Source organism: Oncorhynchus tshawytscha, linkage group LG13, assembly GCF_018296145.1.
Source record: "Oncorhynchus tshawytscha isolate Ot180627B linkage group LG13, Otsh_v2.0, whole genome shotgun sequence".
NCBI classification, from domain to species: domain Eukaryota; kingdom Metazoa; phylum Chordata; class Actinopteri; order Salmoniformes; family Salmonidae; genus Oncorhynchus; species Oncorhynchus tshawytscha.
The window spans coordinates 91,049,659-91,068,706 of record NC_056441.1 but is presented as its reverse complement, the minus strand read 5'-3'; the positions used below and the strand labels follow the sequence as shown (position 1 = coordinate 91,068,706).

General features: G+C 45.3%; 1 protein-coding gene across 1 annotated transcript in view; it reads right to left on the bottom strand.

Moving 5' to 3' along the window:
* The window catches only part of LOC112265996 (prolylcarboxypeptidase (angiotensinase C)), a 42,590-nt gene that overhangs the window by 4,236 nt on the left and 19,306 nt on the right, over positions 1 to 19,048 (bottom strand). Inside the window, exons 7-8 of the mRNA XM_042296532.1 lie at positions 11,486 to 11,656; positions 5,429 to 5,616 (exon numbers count right to left, since the gene is read on the bottom strand). Coding sequence (XP_042152466.1) covers positions 5,429 to 5,616; positions 11,486 to 11,656 — 359 coding nt within the window. The remainder of the gene's footprint in view (positions 1 to 5,428; positions 5,617 to 11,485; positions 11,657 to 19,048) is intronic.

The following is a 19,048-nucleotide window of genomic DNA, read 5'->3' as shown; positions in this document are numbered from 1 at the left end:
CAGGCTTAACCTACATGGAATAACATCAGGCTTAACCTACATGGAATAACATCAGGCTTAACCTACATGGAATAACATCAGGCTTAACCTACATGGAATAACATCAGGCTTAACCTACATGGAATGACATCAGGCTTAACCTACATGGAAAAACATCAGGCTTAACCTACATGGAATAACATCAGGCTTAACCTACATGGAATAACATCAGGCTTAACCTACAATACTATAATACAGGTAAGAGGCAGTGCTGTAGCATTAATACAGTCACAGGTAAGAGGTAGTGCTGTATCATGAATACAGTCACAGGTAAGAGGCAGTGCTGTATCATGAATACAGTCACAGGTAAGAGGCAGTGCTGTAGCATTAATAGAGTCACAGGTAAGAGGCAGTGCTGTATCATGAATACAGTCACAGGTAAGAGGCAGTGCTGTAGCATGAATACAGTCACAGGTAAGAGGCAGTGCTGTATCATGAATACAGTCACAGGTAAGAGGCAGTGCTGCATCATGAATAAGGTCACAGGTAAGAGGCAGTGCTGTATCATGAATACAGGTAAGAGGCAGTGCTGTATCATGAATACAGTCACAGGTAAGAGGCAGTGCTGTATCATGAATACAGTCACAGGTAAGAGGCAGTGCTGTATCATGAATACAGTCACAGGTAAGAGGCAGTGCTGTATCATGAATACAGTCACAGGTAAGAGGCAGTGCTGTATCATGAATACAGTCACAGGTAAGAGGCAGTGCTGTATCATGAATACAGTCACAGGTAAGAGGCAGTGCTGTATCATGAATACAGTCACAGGTAAGAGGCAGTGCTGCATCGTGAATAGAGTCCCAGGTAAGAGGCAGTGCTGTATCATGAATACAGTCACAGGTAAGAGGCAGTGCTGTATCATGAATACAGTCACAGGTAAGAGGCAGTGCTGTATCATGAATAGAGTCACAGGTAAGAGGCAGTGCTGTATCATGAATACAGTCACAGGTAAGAGGCAGTGCTGCATCATGAATAGAGTCACAGGTAAGAGGCAGTGCTGTATCATGAATACAGTCACAGGTAAGAGGCAGTGCTGTATCATGAATACAGTCACAGGTAAGAGGCAGTGCTGTATCATGAATACAGTCACAGGTAAGAGGCAGTGCTGTATCATGAATACAGTCACAGGTAAGAGGCAGTGCTGTATCATGAATACAGTCACAGGTAAGAGGCAGTGCTGTATCATGAATAGAGTCACAGGTAAGAGGCAGTGCTGTATCATGAATACAGTCACAGGTAAGAGGCAGTGCTGTATCATGAATACAGTCACAGATAAGAGGCAGTGCTGTATCATGAATACAGTCACAGGTAAGAGGCAGTGCTGTATCATGAATAAGGTCACAGGTAAGAGGCAGTGCTGCATCATGAATACAGGTAAGAGGCAGTGCTGTAGCATTAATACAGTCACAGGTAAGAGGCAGTGCTGTATCATGAATAAGGTCACAGGTAAGAGGCAGTGCTGTATCATGAATAGAGTCACAGGAAAATGGCCTTCTTCGGCCCGACGTGATAGCCTTAAATGTTTGGCCCGACGTGTGCCTAAAACTGTTGCCAACATATTAAAATAACTGGAATTACACAACACTAGCTGCATTTTCCTTTCTTTGAGCCATTTTTTTCTATTGGCATTTACTTGGATATGTCCATGATAATGACGATGTGTGATTTCGACTGGCTCAGGAAAAAGTTGTCGTGTCTGGGAACCATTCATTCATTCTATGTATGGTACAGATATCGAAATTCAAAAGTTAAACATTGTTTCCGAGGTCAGACAGCGAGGTTTATATTAACCCCCGCTGTACCAAACTAAATGTTAAATTAACCCCCGCTGTACCAAACTAAATGCTTATATTAACCCCCGCTGTACCAAACTAAATGCTTATATTAACCCCCGCTGTACCAAACTAAATGCTAAGCTTATTTTAACCCTGCTGTACCAAACTAAATGCTAGGTTTATATTAACCCCCACTGTACCAAACTAAATGTTTATATAAACCCCCACTGTACCAAACTAAATGCTGGGTTTATATTAACCCCCGCTGTACCAAACTAAATGTTTATATTAACCCCCACTGTACCAAACTAAATGTTTATATAAACCCCGCTGTACCAAACTAAATGCTGATATTAACCCCGCTGTACCAAACTAAATGCTGAAATTAACCCCGCTGTACCAAACTAAATGCTGGGTTTATATTAACCCCCGCTGTACCAAACTAAATACTATATTAAACCCTGCTGTACCAAACTAAATGCTTATATTAACCCCCGCTGTACCAAACTAAATGCTATATTAACCCCCGCTGTACCAAACTAAATGCTTATATTAACCCCCGCTGTACCAAACTAAATGCTAGGTTTATATTAACCCCCGCTGTACCAAACTAAATGCTTATATTAACCCCCGCTGTACCAAACTAAATGCTAGGTTTATATTAACCCCCACTGTACCAAACTAAATGTTTATATTAACCCCCGCTGTACCAAACTAAATACTCGACTGGAAGCCAGGGGAAATAATGTGTGAGTTGAGATAAACACCCGAGAGGATTCAGACAGCAACATACTGTAGATGTGGTAAATCAAAACAATGGAATTGCCATGGAAACGCATGGGGGAAAGATACTGTGGGAGAATGATACCGAATCTCCTTATTCCCCCCGACCCAAATTAGCCTACATTTAGAATATTGTGTATATGTGTATTTCACATTATGTTGAGGTTAAAATCAGAGTGTAATGCTTGTATGGATGTCAACCCAAACACATGTATGTTATCGTCACCAAACAAAGGCATTACAGTTAAAAAACGACTGACTACCACCACTGATTTCTGTATGCTAGCTATACTAACCAGCTTACGCGGAGGGGAGTTAGCATTTAGCAGCCACTTCCTCTGTATATAGTCTGTTTTTAGTCTCACTATTGTTATTTTGCTACCGCTCTTTAATTACTTGTTACTTTTATTTCTTATTCGTATTTTTTTTAAACAGCTTCGTTGGTTAGAGGCTTGTAAGCATTTCAATGTGAGGTCTACTACAACTGTTTTATCAGTAATAAAATTTGATTTGGAGCTGTTATGCAGCAAAAACGGTTTAAGTCAGAAGTTTACATACAACTCAGTCAAATACATTTCAACTCAGTTATTCACAATTCCTGACATTTAATTCCAGTAAATATTCCCTGTTTTAGGTCAGTTAGGATCACCACTTTATTTAACAATGTGAATTGTCAGAATGATAGTGGAGAATGATTTATTTCAGCTTTTATTTCTTTCATCACATTCCCAGTGGGTCAGAAGTTTACATACACATAATTAGTATTTGGTAGCATTGCCTTTAAATTGTTTAACTTGGGTCAAATGTTTCAGGTTGCTTTCCACAAGCTTCCCACAATAAATTGGGTGAGTTTTGGCCCATTCCTCCTGACAGAGCTGGTGTAACTGAGTCAGGTTTGTAGGCCTCCTTGCTCGCACACGCTTTTTCAGTTCTGCCCATAAATTGTCTATAGGATTGAGGTCAGAGCTTTGTGATGGCCACTCCAATACCTTGACTTTGTTATCCTTAAGCCATTTTGCCACAACTTTGGAAGGATGCTTGGGGTCATTGTCCATTTGGAAGACACATTTGTGACCAAGCTTTAACTTCCTGACTGATGTCTTCAGATGTTGCTTCAATATATCCACATCATTTTCGCCATCTATTTTGTGAAGTGCACCAGTCCCTCCTGCAGCAAAGCACCCCCACAACATGATGCTGCCACTTCTGACCCACTGGAATTGTGATAGTGAATGATAAGTGAAATAATCAGTCTGTAAACAATTGTTGGAAAAATTACTTGTGTACAAGTAGATTACAAAGTAGATGTCCTAACCGACTTGCCAAAACTATAGTTTGTTAAGAAGAAATTTGTGGAGTGGTTGAAATACGAGTTTTAATGACTCCAACCTAAGTGTACGTAAACTTCCGACTTCAACTGTATATCCAAATCGGACTTAAGTAACCATATTGTGGGCCTGTTACACTACACAAATCATGTAGCATATGACGAATATCCACTTTGTTAGATCAGATTTGTTGAATGTGAGCCAATCTGGTCAATGGAACGTCTGGTCAATGGAACGTCTGGACAATGGAACGTCTGGACAATGGAACGTCTGGACAATGGAACGTCTGGACAATGGAACGTCTGGACAATGGAACGTCTGGACAATGGAACGTCTGGACAATGGAACGTCTGATCCATGGAACGTCTGATCCATGGAACGTCTGGACCATGGAACGTCTGATCCATGGAACGTCTGATCCATGGAACGTCTGGTCCATGGAACGTCTGGTCAATGGAACGTCTGGTCAATGGAACGTCTGGTCAATGGAACGTCTGGTCAATGGAACGTCTGGACAATGGAACGTCTGGACAATGGAACGTCTGATCCATGGAACGTCTGATCCATGGAACGCCTGATCCATGGAACGTCTGATCCATGGAACGTCTGGTCAATGGAACGTCTGGTCAATGGAACGTCTGGTCAATGGAACGTCTGGTCAATGGAACGTCTGGTCAATGGAACGTCTGGTCAATGGAGAGTCTGGACAATGGAGAGTCTGGACAATGGAGAGTCTGGACAATGGAACGTCTGGTCAATGGAACGTCTGATCAATGGAGAGTCTGGACAATGGAACATCTGGTCAATGGAACATCTGGTCAATGGAACATCTGGACAATGGAACGTCTGGTCAATGGAACGTCTGGACAATGGAACGTCTGGTCAATGGAACGTCTGGACAATGGAATGTCTTCGTTCCACTGACTCCTTCACCACATCTATGACCATGATATTCTTATGGAGGCGCAGTGATCATTTCAGATGGAAACTGTTTACTGGCATAGTGCTCATGTAACGGCCAAAACAGCACGGCTTGGAATGCTGCTTGTCCAATCAGCATCCTGGATCCAGAGAACAGCAGGGTATTATTTAAGATGACTGAACCTCTGGCTAACAGTGTATTATTTAAGATGACTAAACCTCTATTGGGTAACAGTGTTTTAATTAAGATGGCTGAACCTCTATTGGGTAACAGTGTTTTAATTAAGATGGCTGAACCTCTATTGGGTAACAGTGTTTTAATTAAGATGGCTGAACCTCTATTGGGTAACAGTGTATAAATTAAGATGGCTGAACCTATATTGGGTAACAGTGTATTATTTAAGCATTAAGACATGAGAACCTGTTGATTACCGTGAATAACACATGACGAGGGCTGTACTAAGGCATGGTCCAAGTTAGATTGACGTGTCCGGGGAACAATTTCAGTCGCAATCTCCAGTTACATGGTCACAGGTAAATCTTCTGTCCCTCGCTCAGTAAAATCAGCAGGTGTTAGTTTACCTGAAGATGATGTTGCTGTGAGACGCGATGTCCAGTCCTCCGTAGACGGTCGCTGCCCAGTCAGCCCGAGGACGAACCCCGAACAGGGAGTTGCACTCATCTGAGAAGGCCTGGAAGTTCCAGTCCTGGGGCTCAAACATGTCCTGCACCCCATCAGTGCAGAGTGGCATCACCATCTCTGTACACGCCTGGGGGAGGAAGAGGAGGAAAGGAGCTGTTAAGGACTGAAACCAAGGTGACCTACTGCTCTTCAGACATCTAAACATTTTACTGCATAGGCTAACAAGGTCCATCTAGAGGACCAGGCTAACAGGGTCCATATAGAGGACCAGACTCGAGGACCAGACTAGAGGACCAGACTACAGGGTCCATTTAGAGGACCAGACTAGAGGACCAGACTACAGGGTCCATATAGAGGACCAGACTACAGGGTCCATATAGAGACCCAGACTACAGGGTCCATATAGAGGACCAGACTAGAGGACCAGACTAGAGGGTCCATATAGAGGACCAGACTAGAGGTCCCATATAGAGGTCCAGACTAGAGGACCAGACTACAGGGTCCATATAGAGGACCAGGCTAGAGGACCAGGCTTGAGGACCAGGCTTGAGGACCAGACTAGAGGACCAGACTAACAGGGTCCATATAGAGGACCAGACTAGAGGACCATACTAGAGGACCAGGCTAACAGGGTCCATATAGAGGACCAGACTAGAGGACCAGACTAGATGTTCCATATAGAGGACCAGACTAGAGGACCAGACTAGAGGTTCCATATAGAGGACCAGACTAGAGGACAGACTAGAGGGTCCATATAGAGGACCAGACTAGAGGACCCATATAGAGGACCAGACTAGAGGACCAGACTAGAGGGTCCATATAGAGGACCAGACTAGAGGACCAGACTAGAGGGTCCATATAGAGGACCAGACTAGAGGACCCACTATAGGGTCCATACTAGAGGACCAGACTACAGGGTCCATATAGAGGACCAGACTACAGGGTCCATATAGAGGACCAGACTAGAGGACCAGACTAGAGGACCAGACTAACAGGGTCCATATAGAGAACCAGACTAGAGGGCCAGACTAGAGTACCAGACTAGAGGGTCCATATAGAGGACCAGACTAGAGGACCAGACTAGAGGACCAGACTAGAGGGCCAGACTAGAGGGCCAGGCTAACAGGGTCCATATAGAGGACCAGACTAGAGGACCAGACAAGAGGACCAGACTAGAGGACCAGGCTAACAGGGTCCATATAGAGGACCAGGCTAGAGGACCAGGCCATTGAGGACCAGACTAGAGGACCAGACTAGAGGACCAGACTAGAGGACCAGACTAGAGGACCAGACTAGAGGACCAGACTAGAGGGTCCATATAGAGGACCAGACTAGAGGACCAGACTAGAGGACCAGACTAGAGGACCAGACTAGAGGACCAGGCTAACAGGGTCCATATAGAGGACCAGACTACAGGGTCCATATAGAGGACCAGACTAGAGGACCAGACTAGAGGACCAGACTAGAGGGTCCATATAGAGGACCAGACTAGAGGACCAGACTAGAGGGTCCATATAGAGGACCAGACTAGAGGTCCCATATAGAGGTCCAGACTAGAGGACCAGACTACAGGGTCCATATAGAGGACCAGACTAGAGGACCAGACTAGAGGACCAGGCTAACAGGGTCCATATAGAGGACCAGGCTAGAGGACCAGGCTTGAGGACCAGACTAGAGGACCAGACTAGAGGACCAGACTAGAGGACCAGACTAGAGGACCAGACTAGAGGACCAGACTAACAGGGTCCATATAGAGGACCAGACTAGAGGACCAGACTAGAGGACCAGACTAGAGGACCAGACTAGGACCAGGCTAACAGGGTCCATATAGAGGACCAGACTAGAGGACCAGACAAGAGGACCAGGCTAACAGGGTCCATATAGAGGACCAGGCTTGAGGACCAGGCTTGAGGACCAGACTAGAGGACCAGACTAGAGGACCAGACTAGAGGACCAGACTAGAGGACCAGACTAACAGGGTCCATATAGAGGCCAGACTAGAGGACCAGACTAGAGGACCAGACTAGAGGACCAGGCTAACAGGGTCCATATAGAGGACCAGACTAGAGGACCAGACTAGAGGTTCCATATAGAGGACCAGACTAGAGGACTAGACTAGAGGGTCCATATAGAGGACCAGACTAGAGGGTCCATATAGAGGACCAGACTAGAGGACCAGACTAGAGGACCAGACTAGAGGTTCCATATAGAGGACCAGACTAGAGGGTCCATATAGAGGACCAGACTAGAGGGCCAGACTAGAGGGCCAGACTAGAGGGTCCATATAGAGGACCAGACTAACAGGGTCCATATAGAGGACCAGACTAGAGGACCAGACTAGAGGGTCCATATAGAGGACCAGACTAGAGGGCCAGACTAGAGGGTCCATATAGAGGACCAGACTAGAGGGTCCATATAGAGGACCAGACTAGAGGACCAGACTACAGGGTCCATATAGAGGACCAGACTAGAGGACCAGACTAGAGGGTCCATATAGAGGACCAGACTAACATTCTCCATATAGAGGACTATACTATTCTCTATTCCAGGGGTAGGACCTACTATTCTCTATTCCAGGGGTAGGGAACTACTATTCTCTATTCCAGGGGTAGGGACTGCTATTCTCTATCCCAGGGGTAGGGAACTACTATTCTCTATCCCAGGGGTAGGACCTACTATTCTCTATTCCAAGGGTAGGAAACTACTATTCTCTATTCCAGGGGTCTACTATTCTCTAGGGGTAGGGAACTACTATTCTCTATTCTACATTCTCTATCCCAGGGGTAGGTACTACTATTCTCTATTCCAGGGGTAGGGAACTACTATTCTCTATTCCAGGGGTAGGGAACTACTATTCTCTATTCCAGGGGTAGGGAACTACTATTCTCTATTCCAGGGGTAGGGAACTACTATTCTCTATTCCAGGGGTAGGGAACTACTATTCTCTATTCCAGGGGTAGGGAACTACTATTCTCTATTCCAGGGGTAGGGAACTACTATTCTCTATTCCAGGGGTAGGGAACTACTATTCTCTATTCCAGGGGTAGGGAACTACTATTCTCTATTCCAGGGGTAGGGAACTACTATTCTCTATTCCAGGGGTAGGGAACTACTATTCTCTATTCCAGGGGTAGGAACTACTATTCTCTATTCCAGGGGTAGGGAACTACTATTCTCTATCCCAGGGGTAGGGAACTACTATTCTCTATCCCAGGGGTAGGAACTACTATTCTCTATCCCAGGGGTAGGGAACTACTGTTCTCTATCCCAGGGGTAGGGAACTACTATTCTCTATTCCAGGGGTAGGAACTACTATTCTCTATTCCAGGGGTAGGAACTACTATTCTCTATTCCAGGGGTAGGGAACTACTATTCTCTATCCCAGGGTAGGGAACTACTGTTCTCTATCCCAGGGGTAGGGAACTACTGTTCTCTATCCCAGGGGTAGGGAACTACTATTCTCTATTCCAGGGGTAGGGAACTACTATTCTCTATTCCAGGGGTAGGGAACTACTATTCTCTATTCCAGGGGTAGGGAACTACTATTCTCTATCCCAGGGGTAGGGAACTACTATTCTCTATTCAAGGGGTAGGGAACTACTATTCTCTATTCCAGGGGTAGGGAACTACTATTCTCTATTCCAGGGGTAGGGAACTACTATTCTCTATCCCAGGGGTAGGGAACTACTATTCTCTATTCCAGGGGTAGGGAACTACTATTCTCTATTCCAGGGGTAGGAACTACTATTCTCTATTCCAGGGGTAGGGAACTACTATTCTCTATTCCAGGGGTAGGAACTACTATTCTCTATTCCAGGGGTAGGGAACTACTATTCTCTATTCCAGGGGTAGGGAACTACTGTTCTCTATTCCAGGGGTAGGGAACTACTATTCTCTATCCCAGGGGTAGGGAACTACTATTCTCTATTCCAGGGGTAGGGAACTACTATTCTCTATCCCAGGGGTAGGGAACTACTATTCTCTATCCCAGGGGTAGGGAACTACTATTCTCTATCCCAGGGGTAGGGAACTACTATTCTCTATTCCAGGGGTAGGGAACTACTATTCTCTATTCCAGGGGTAGGGAACTACTCCTATAGATGTTGACCGTACACCGGTTAAGATGAGCAGAGGATGGTGTTTACATGACTAATGCCATACTCAGCCTTCTGCCATAACTAATGCCATACTCAGCCTTCTGCCATAACTAATGCCATACTCAGCCTTCTGCCATAACTAATGCCATACTCAGCCTTCTGCCATAACTAATGCCATACTCAGCCTTCTGCCATAACTAATGCCATACTCAGCCTTCTGCCATAACTAATGCCATACTCAGCCTTCTGCCATAACTAATGCCATACTCAGCCTTCTGCCATAACTAATGCCATACTCAGCCTTCTGCCATAACTAATGCCGTACTCAGCCTTCTGCCATAACTAATGCCATACTCAGCCTTCTGCCATAACTAATGCCATACTCAGCCTTCTGCCATAACTAATGCCATACTCAGCCTTCTGCCATAACTAATGCCATACTCAGCCTTCTGCCATAACTAATGCCATACTCAGCCTTCTGCCATAACTAATGCCATACTCAGCCTTCTGCCATAACTAATGCCATACTCAGCCTTCTGCCATAACTAATGCCATACTCAGCCTTCTGCCATAACTAATGCCATACTCAGCCTTCTGCCATAACTAATGCCATACCAGCCTTCTGCCATAACTAATGCCATACTCAGCCTTCTGCCATAACTAATGCCGTACTCAGCCTTCTGCCACTAATGCCATACTCAGCCTTCTGCCATAACTAATGCCATACTCAGCCTTCTGCCATAACTAATGCCATACTCCCTTCTGCCATAACTAATGCCATACTCAGCCTTCTGCCATAACTAATGCCATACTCAGCCTTCTGCCATAACTAATGCCATACTCAGCCTTCTGCCATAACTAATGCCATACTCAGCCTTCTGCCATAACTAATGCCATACTCAGCCTTCTGCCATAACTAATGCCTCAGCCTTCTGCCATAACTAATGCCATACTCAGCCTTCTGCCATAACTAATGCCATACCAGCCTTCTGCCATAACTAATGCCATACTCAGCCTTCTGCCATAACTAATGCCATACTCAGCCTTCTGCCATAACTAATGCCGTAACCAGTTTCATAACCAAGTACTACTGTCCATGTAAACGTACTCATTGAAACATGATCACATCTCTTTTTTTATCCGTGGGAATACTTGGGAGCAGATTTCCTAAATGAAACACATTTTTAGCTAAATTCCTGGTGAATTTACACCTCTCCCCCCACCTGTTGCTGAGTCTAGCTCTTTACAGAGCACTACCTGACCAGAGGCCTATTCCCTAATTAGAGCACTACCTGACCAGAGGCCTATTCCCTAATTAGAGCACTACCTGACCAGAGGCCTATTCCCTAATTAGAGCACTACCTGACCAGAGGCCTATTCCCTAATTATAGAGCACTACCTGACCAGAGCCCTATTCCCTAATTACAGAGCACTACCTGACCAGAGCCCTATTCCCTAATTATAGAGCACTACCTGACCAGAGCCCTATTCCCTAATTACAGAGCACTACCTGACCAGAGCCCTATTCCCTAATTAGAGCACTACCTGACCAGAGGCCTATTCCCTAATTAGAGCACTACCTGACCAGAGCCCTATTCCCTAATTACAGAGCACTACCTGACCAGAGCCCTATTCCCTAATTACAGAGCACTACCTGACCAGAGCCCTATTCCCTAATTATAGAGCACTACCTGACCAGAGCCCTATTCCCTAATTAGAGCACTACCTGACCAGAGGCCTATTCCCTAATTAGAGCACTACCTGACCAGAGGCCTATTCCCTAATTATAGAGCACTACTTATCCAGAGCCCTCTTCCCTAATTAGAGCACTACCTTTGACAAGAGCTCTATATAGGGAATAGGGTGCCATCTCAGAAACAACCTGTGAGTTTGTGTTACCTGGTAGTACCAGCCGATGAAGCCCAGGTTCCCTGTAGCCGTAGAGGAGGTGTTGAGACAAGGACAGTTTCCTGTGTAGTTGTAGTAGACTCTAGCAGCTTCAGAGATACCCCCTAACAGCTGGTAGTCTGACACACTGCTGGGGTCAAAGCTAAGGTGTTTGCACACCACCTGGGAACAAAACAACAAAAGATATCACGGATGTAGAGATTAGTTTTTAAAGTTGGCAGATAGTTTGGGCTTAGAAATTACAATTATTGTCTCAGTATAGTAAATACAGGATTTTTTGGGTCCGTGTTCGTCACACAAGGCACAAACATGGAACAATTACTAATGAATTAATACGTCTGACAACGGCAGAGTGAAAATGCTTTTCCCGCTAATTAAACAGTAATACTAGGTAATAAGTAAGAGTTTTTTTTCAGAGGTAACATTTTAAAGCACTTTGTTTACAAAACAAACATCTCTCTCTCTCTCTCTCTCTCTCTCTCTCTCTCTCTCAAAACATTTCACTTAAAAAAATAGTAGTGTCTAATTTACATATGAAATTGAGTGGAATGAAACTAAAGGCTTCATTTAAATGTATAGCTCTGCGCTTAGCATAGCGAGGAGACATACTTAGTTGTTAAAAGATTTATCGACCTGGTTTCCGCCTCATTCTCACCCTACCAGGACAACTTCTCAACTTTACAAAAAAGTGACTGTTTCATCTATAGTGACAATTACTGCAGTTGAGATACATTTAAAATGGGATTTTTTTGTTTTGTTTTTCATCGTTCGTGGTTTGCTTTCAGACATAGTTACTGTATTGGTAGTTGTCATGGTAGCAGCAGAGTTTGCTGCCTGTCCTGTTCTGTCTGCTAGCTGTTTTTGTTCTGTCAGTCTTTGTAAAGGCTGCTGGAGAGACTGTGGCTGCTTGTTAGGACGTTGGACTGGAGTTCTGGCAGAATGGAGGCTGTTACTGAGGCTTTTGTCTACAGGCGGGCTAGGGGAGGAGGGGGAGGAGGTTGAGGAGGAAGGGAGAGGAGGAGGAGGAGGAGGAGGAGGAGGAGGAGGGGGGGAGGAGATGGAGGAGGAAGGAGGAGGAGGGGGAGGAGGTGGAGGAGGAAGGAGGAGGAGGGGGGAGGGGGGAGGAGGGGGAGGTTGAGGAGGGAGGAGGTTGAGGAGGAAGGGGGAGGAGGTCGATGGATATATGAGAAGGAGGGGTAGAGCAACAGGCATGTCTGAACCGCAGATTTATACCACGAAAAAAGAAAAACCGTCCAGCTCTGAAGCATCTCCTCTCTACTTTTCAGATAGGATTAGTCTCCTACATTCCTCTTTGCCAACAGATTTCCCCCCTTTAAACCCTCAATACTCCCTTCCCACAGTCACTCACATAATCACATTAGCTTTGTCATTAAAAAAGCTCACTGGCTAAACCGCTTAAACCACCCATAAGGCAGGCATACATTACAGGCACTGAGCCACAACGGCTCCAAATGTCCATTTAGCTTCTCCGTGTCTGTTAACCTGCTGCACCACTAGGGGATTTAGGATTTATATATATCGATGAGGACCACAATTTATTTTTTAAAGTTGATATATTTCTACTAATGAAAAAGTAACAGAACAGTGGACATCTCATATAACTCACAGAATGGTTGGAGCACCCCAGGAGGGTGAGCAAGCACTAGCAGGGTTTAGGGTTTAGAGTCAATGGTGCTGCCTTGGTTGGGGATGTGACGTGTCAGAGGAGCTGGTACAAAGAATGATGGGTCAGAGTCCTTCAACCTTCTATAACAGCCTCTACAGTCCAGGGATCACTGAGTCCTTCAGCCTTCTATAACAGCCTCTACAGTCCAGGGATCACGGAGTCCTTCAGCCTTCGATAACAGCCTCTACATTCCAGGGATCACTGAGTCCTTCAGCCTTCTATAACAGCCTCTACAGTCCAGGGATCACTGAGTCCTTCAGCCTTCTATAACAGCCTCTACATTCCAGGGATCACTGAGTCCTTCAACCTTCTATAACAGCCTCTACAGTCCAGGGATCACTGAGTCCTTCAGCCTTCTATAACAGCCTCTACAGTCCAGGGATCACTGAGTCCTTCAGCCTTCTATAACAGCCTCTACAGTCCAGGGATCACTGAGTCCTTCAGCCTTCTATAACACCCTACATGTTTTCTTGAGTGGATGGTCAGGGGGCCGGAACATATGGTCAAATGGTCCTATGGTATATATTTTCCATAATCAAAAATATGATATATCCAGCTGTTTGAAGTAAAAGAGGCAAAAAACAACATTTAAAAATAGGAACAGATCTACTGCTTCTTAGACTGGCTTTCAATGAGAATGACAGATCTATAACTCACATTTCTATGTGAATTTGGACGGGTTGCCCAAAAAAGTGCCATATTGCAGCTTTAACAAGTAGAAAGTATACAGCTGATATCATCAAATTACATAGTACCGGTACATAGTACTGGTACATATTACCGGTACATAGTACTGGTACATATTACCGGTACATAGTACTGGTACATATTACTGGTACATATTACGGGTACATAGTACCGATACATATTACCGGTACATAGTACTGGTACATAGCACTGGTACACAGTACAGGTACATAGTACTGGTACATAGTACCGGTACGTAGTACTGGCACATAGTACTGGTACATAGTACTGGTACATATTACCTGTGCATAGTACTGGTACATATTACCGGTACATAGTACTGGTACATAGTACCGGTACATAGTACTGGTACATATTACCGGTACATAGTACTGGTACATATTACCGGTACATAGTACTGTCACAGAGTACTGTCACAGAGTACTGGTACATAGTACTGGTACATAGTACTGTCACAGAGCACCGGTACATAGTACTGTCACAGAGTACCGGTACATAGTACTGGTACATAGTACTGGTACATATTACCGGTACATAGTACTGGTACATAGTACTGTCACAGAGTACTGTCACATGGTACTGGTACATATTACTGGTACATAGTACTGGTGCGTTGTGCTGTCACAGAGTACTGGTACAGAGTACTGTCACATAGTACTGGTACATATTACTGGTACATAGTACTGGTACATAGTACTGGTACATAATACTTGTACATAATACTGCCACAGAGTACTGGTACATAGTACTGTCACAGAGTACTGTCACAGAGTACTGTCACATCGTACTGGTACATAGTACTGGTACATAGTACTTGTACATAGTACTGGTACATAGTACTTGTACATAGTACTGGTACATAGTACTGGTACATAGTACTGTCACAGAGTACTGGTACAGAGTACTGTCACATAGTACTGGTACATATTACTGGTACATAGTACTGTCACATAGTACTGTCACATAGTACTGTCACATAGTACTGGTACATAGTACTGCCACAGAGTACTGGTACATAGTACTGCCACAGAGTACTGGTACATAGTACTGTCACATAGTACTGGTACATAGTACTGTCACATAGTACTGGTACATAGTACTGTCACATAGTACTGTCGCATAGTACTGGTACATAGTACTGGTACATAGTACTGTCACATATTACTGGTACATATTACTGGTACATAGTACTGTTACATAGTACTGTCACAGAGTACTGTTACAGAGTACTGTTACATAGTACCTGTACATATTACCGGTACATAGTACTGTAAATTTACCATGAATATTAATGCAGTTAATTGACAGATGTAATAAACAAAATAATAAGAAAAGAAGAAAAAAAAGACGACACCTTGAAACACAACAAGACTGATTGACACAACCATTTGAATCAGAGACAGAGAGGCTGTGGCAGAGCAGCTAAAGGAAGTAGAGACAGAAGTAGAGACAGAGAGGATGTGGCAGAGCAGCTAAAGGAAGTAGAGACAGAGAGGCTGTGGCAGAGCAGCTGAAGGAAGTAGAGACAGAGAGGATGTGGCAGAGCAGCTGAAGGAAGTAGAGACAGAGAGGATGTTGCAGAGCAGCTGAAGGAAGTAGAGACAGAGAGGATGTGGCAGAGCAGCTAAAGGAAGTAGAGACAGAGAGGATGTGGCAGAGCAGCTAAAGGAAGTAGAGAGAGGATGTGGCAGAGCAGCTAAAGGAAGTAGAGACAGAGAGGATGTGGCAGCTAAAGGAAGTAGAGACAGAGAGGATGTGGCAGAGCAGCTAAAGGAAGTAGAGACAGAGAGGATGTGGCAGAGCAGCTAAAGGAAGTAGAGACAGAGATGATGTGGCAGAGCAGATAAAGGAAGTAGAGACAGAGAGGATGTAGCAGATAAAGGAAGTAGAGACAGAGAGGATGTGGCAGAGCAGCTAAAGGAAGTAGAGACAGAGAGGATGTGGCAGCTACAGGAAGTAGAGACAGAGAGGATGTGGCAGAGCAGATAAAGCAAGTAGAGACAGAGAGGATGTGGCAGATAAATGAAGTAGAGACAGAGAGGATGTGACAGCTAAAGGAAGTAGAGACAGAGAGGATGTGGCAGATAAATGAAGTAGAGACAGAGAGGATGAGGCAGATAAAGGAAGTAGAGACAGAGAGGATGTGGCAGAGCAGCTAAAGGAAGTAGAGACAGAGAGGATGTGGCAGCTAAAGGAAGTAGAGACAGAGAGGATGTGGCAGAGCAGCTAAAGGAAGTAGAGACAGAGAGGATGTGGCAGAGCAGCTAAAGGAAGTAGAGACAGAGAGGATGTGGCAGCTAAAGGAAGTAGAGACAGAGAGGATGTGGCAGCTAAAGGAAGTAGAGACAGAGAGGATGTGGCAGAGCAGATAAAGGAAGTAGAGCCAGAGAGGATGTGGCAGCTAAAGGAAGTAGAGACAGAGAGGATGTGGCAGCTACAGGAAGTAGAGACAGAGAGGATGTGGCAGAGCAGATAAAGCAAGTAGAGACAGAGAGGATGTGGCAGAGCAGCTAAAGGAAGTAGAGACAGAGAGGATGTGGCAGATAAATGAAGTAGAGACAGAGAGGATGTGGCAGATAAAGGAAGTAGAGACAGAGAGGATGTGGCAGAGCAGCTAAAGGAAGTAGAGACAGAGAGGATGTGGCAGAGCAGCTAAAGGAAGTAGAGCCAGAGAGGATGTGGCAGAGCAGCTAAAGGAAGTAGAGAGAGAGGATGTGGCAGAGCAGCTAAAGGAAGTAGAGACAGAGAGGATGTGGCAGCTAAAGGAAGTAGAGACAGAGAGCATGTGGCAGAGCAGCTAAAGGAAGTAGAGACAGAGGATATGGCAGATAAATGAAGTAGAGACAGAGAGGATGTGACAGCTAAAGGAAGTAGAGACAGAGAGGATGTGGCAGAGCAGCTAAAGGAAGTAGAGACAGAGAGGATGTGGCAGAGCAGCTAAAGGAAGTAGAGCCAGAGAGGATGTGGCAGAGCAGCTAAAGGAAGTAGAGAGAGAGGATGTGGCAGAGCAGCTAAAGGAAGTAGAGACAGAGAGGATGTGGCAGAGCAGATAAAGGAAGTAGAGACAGAGAGGATGTGACAGAGCAGCTAAAGGAAGTAGAGACAGAGAGGATGTGGCAGAGCAGCTAAAGGAAGTAGAGACAGAGAGGATGTGGCAGAGCAGCTAAAGGAAGTAGAGACAGAGAGGATGTGGCAGAGCAGCTAAAGGAAGTAGAGACAGAGAGGATGTGGCAGATAAAGGAAGTAGAGACAGAGAGGATGTGGCAGATAAAGGAAGTAGAGACAGAGAGGATGTGGCAGCTAAAGGAAGTAGAGACAGAGAGGATGTGGCAGATAAAGGAAGTAGAGACAGAGAGGATGTGGCAGCTAAAGGAAGTAGAGACAGAGAGGATGTAGCAGCTAAAGGAAGTAGAGACAGAGAGGATGTGGCAGCTAAAGGAAGTAGAGACAGAGAGGCTGTGGTAGAGCAGCTGAAGGAAGTAGAAACAGAGAGGATGTGGCAGATAAAGGAAGTAGAGACAGAGAGGATGTAGCAGATAAAGGAAGTAGAGACAGAGAGGTTGTGGCAGAGAAGCTATAGGAAGTAGAGACAGAGAGGCTGTGGTAGAGCAGCTAAAGGAAGTAGAGACAGAGAGGATGTAGCAGAGAAGCTATAGGAAGTAGAGACAGAGAGGCTGTAGTAGAGCAGCTAAAGGAAGTAGAGACAGAGAGGATGTGGCAGAGCAGCTAAAGGAAGTAGAGACAGAGAGGATGTGGCAGATAAATGAAGTAGAGACAGAGAGGCTGTGGCAGAGCAGCTAAAGGAAGTAGAGACAGAGAGGATGTGGCAGCTAAAGGAAGTAGAGACAGAGAGGATGTGGCAGAGCAGCTAAAGGAAGTAGAGACAGAGAGGATGTGGCAGAGCAGCTAAAGGAAGTAGAGACAGAGAGGATGTGGCAGAGCAGCAAAAGGAAGTAGAGACAGAGAGGATGTGGCAAGCAGCTGAAGGAAGTAGAGACAGAGAGGAAGTGGCAGAGCAGCTGAAGGAAGTAGAGACAGAGAGGATGTGGCAGAGCAGCTGAAGGAAGTAGAGACAGAGAGGATGTGGCAGAGCAGCTGAAGGAAGTAGAGACAGAGAGGATGTGGCAGAGCAGCTAAAGGAAGTAGAGACAGAGAGGATGTGGCAGCTAAAGGAAGTAGAGACAGAGATGATGTGGTAGAGCAGATAAAGGAAGTAGAGACAGAGAGGATGTAGCAGATAAAGGAAGTAGAGCCAGAGAAGATGTGGCAGCTAAAGGAAGTAGAGCCAGAGAGGATGTGGCAGAGCAGCTAAAGGAAGTAGAGACAGAGAGGATGTGGCAGATAAATGAAGTAGAGACAGAGAGGATGTGGCAGAGCAGCTAAAGGAAGTAGAGACAGAGAGGATGTGGCAGAGCAGCTAAAGGAAGTAGAGACAGAGAGGATGTAGCAGAGCAGCTAAAGGAAGTAGAGACAGAGAGGATGTGGCAGAGCAGCTAAAGGAAGTAGAGACAGAGAGGATGTGGCAGCTAAAGGAAGTAGAGACAGAGAGGATGTGGCAGAGCAGCTAAAGGAAGTAGAGACAGAGAGGATGTGGCAGAGCAGCTAAAGGAAGTAGAGACAGAGAGGATGTGGCAGAGCAGCTAAAGGAAGTAGAGAAAGAGAGGATGTGGCAGAGCAGCTAAAGGAAGTAGAGAAAGAGAGGATGTGGCAGAGCAGCTAAAGGAAGTAGAGACAGAGAGGCTGTGGTAGAGCAGCTAAAGGAAGTAGAGACAGAGAGGATGTGGCAGAGCAGCTAAAAGAAGTAGAGACAGAGAGGCTGTGGTAGAGCAGCTAAATGAAGTAGAGCCAGAGAGGATGTGGCAGAGCAGCTGAAGGAAGTAGAGACAGAGAGGATGTGGCAGAGCAGCTAAAGGAAGTAGAGACAGAGAGGATGTGGCAGCTAAAGGAAGTAGAGACAGAGAGGATGTGGCAGCTAGCTAAGGAAGTAGAGACAGAGAGGATGTGGCAGAGCAGCTAAAGGAAGTAGAGACAGAGAGGATGTGGTAGAGCAGATAAAGGAAGTAGAGACAGAGGATGTGGCAGCTAAAGGAAGTAGAGACAGAGAGGCTGTGGCAAAGAAGCTATAGGAAGTAGAGACAGAGAGGCTGTGGTAGAGCAGC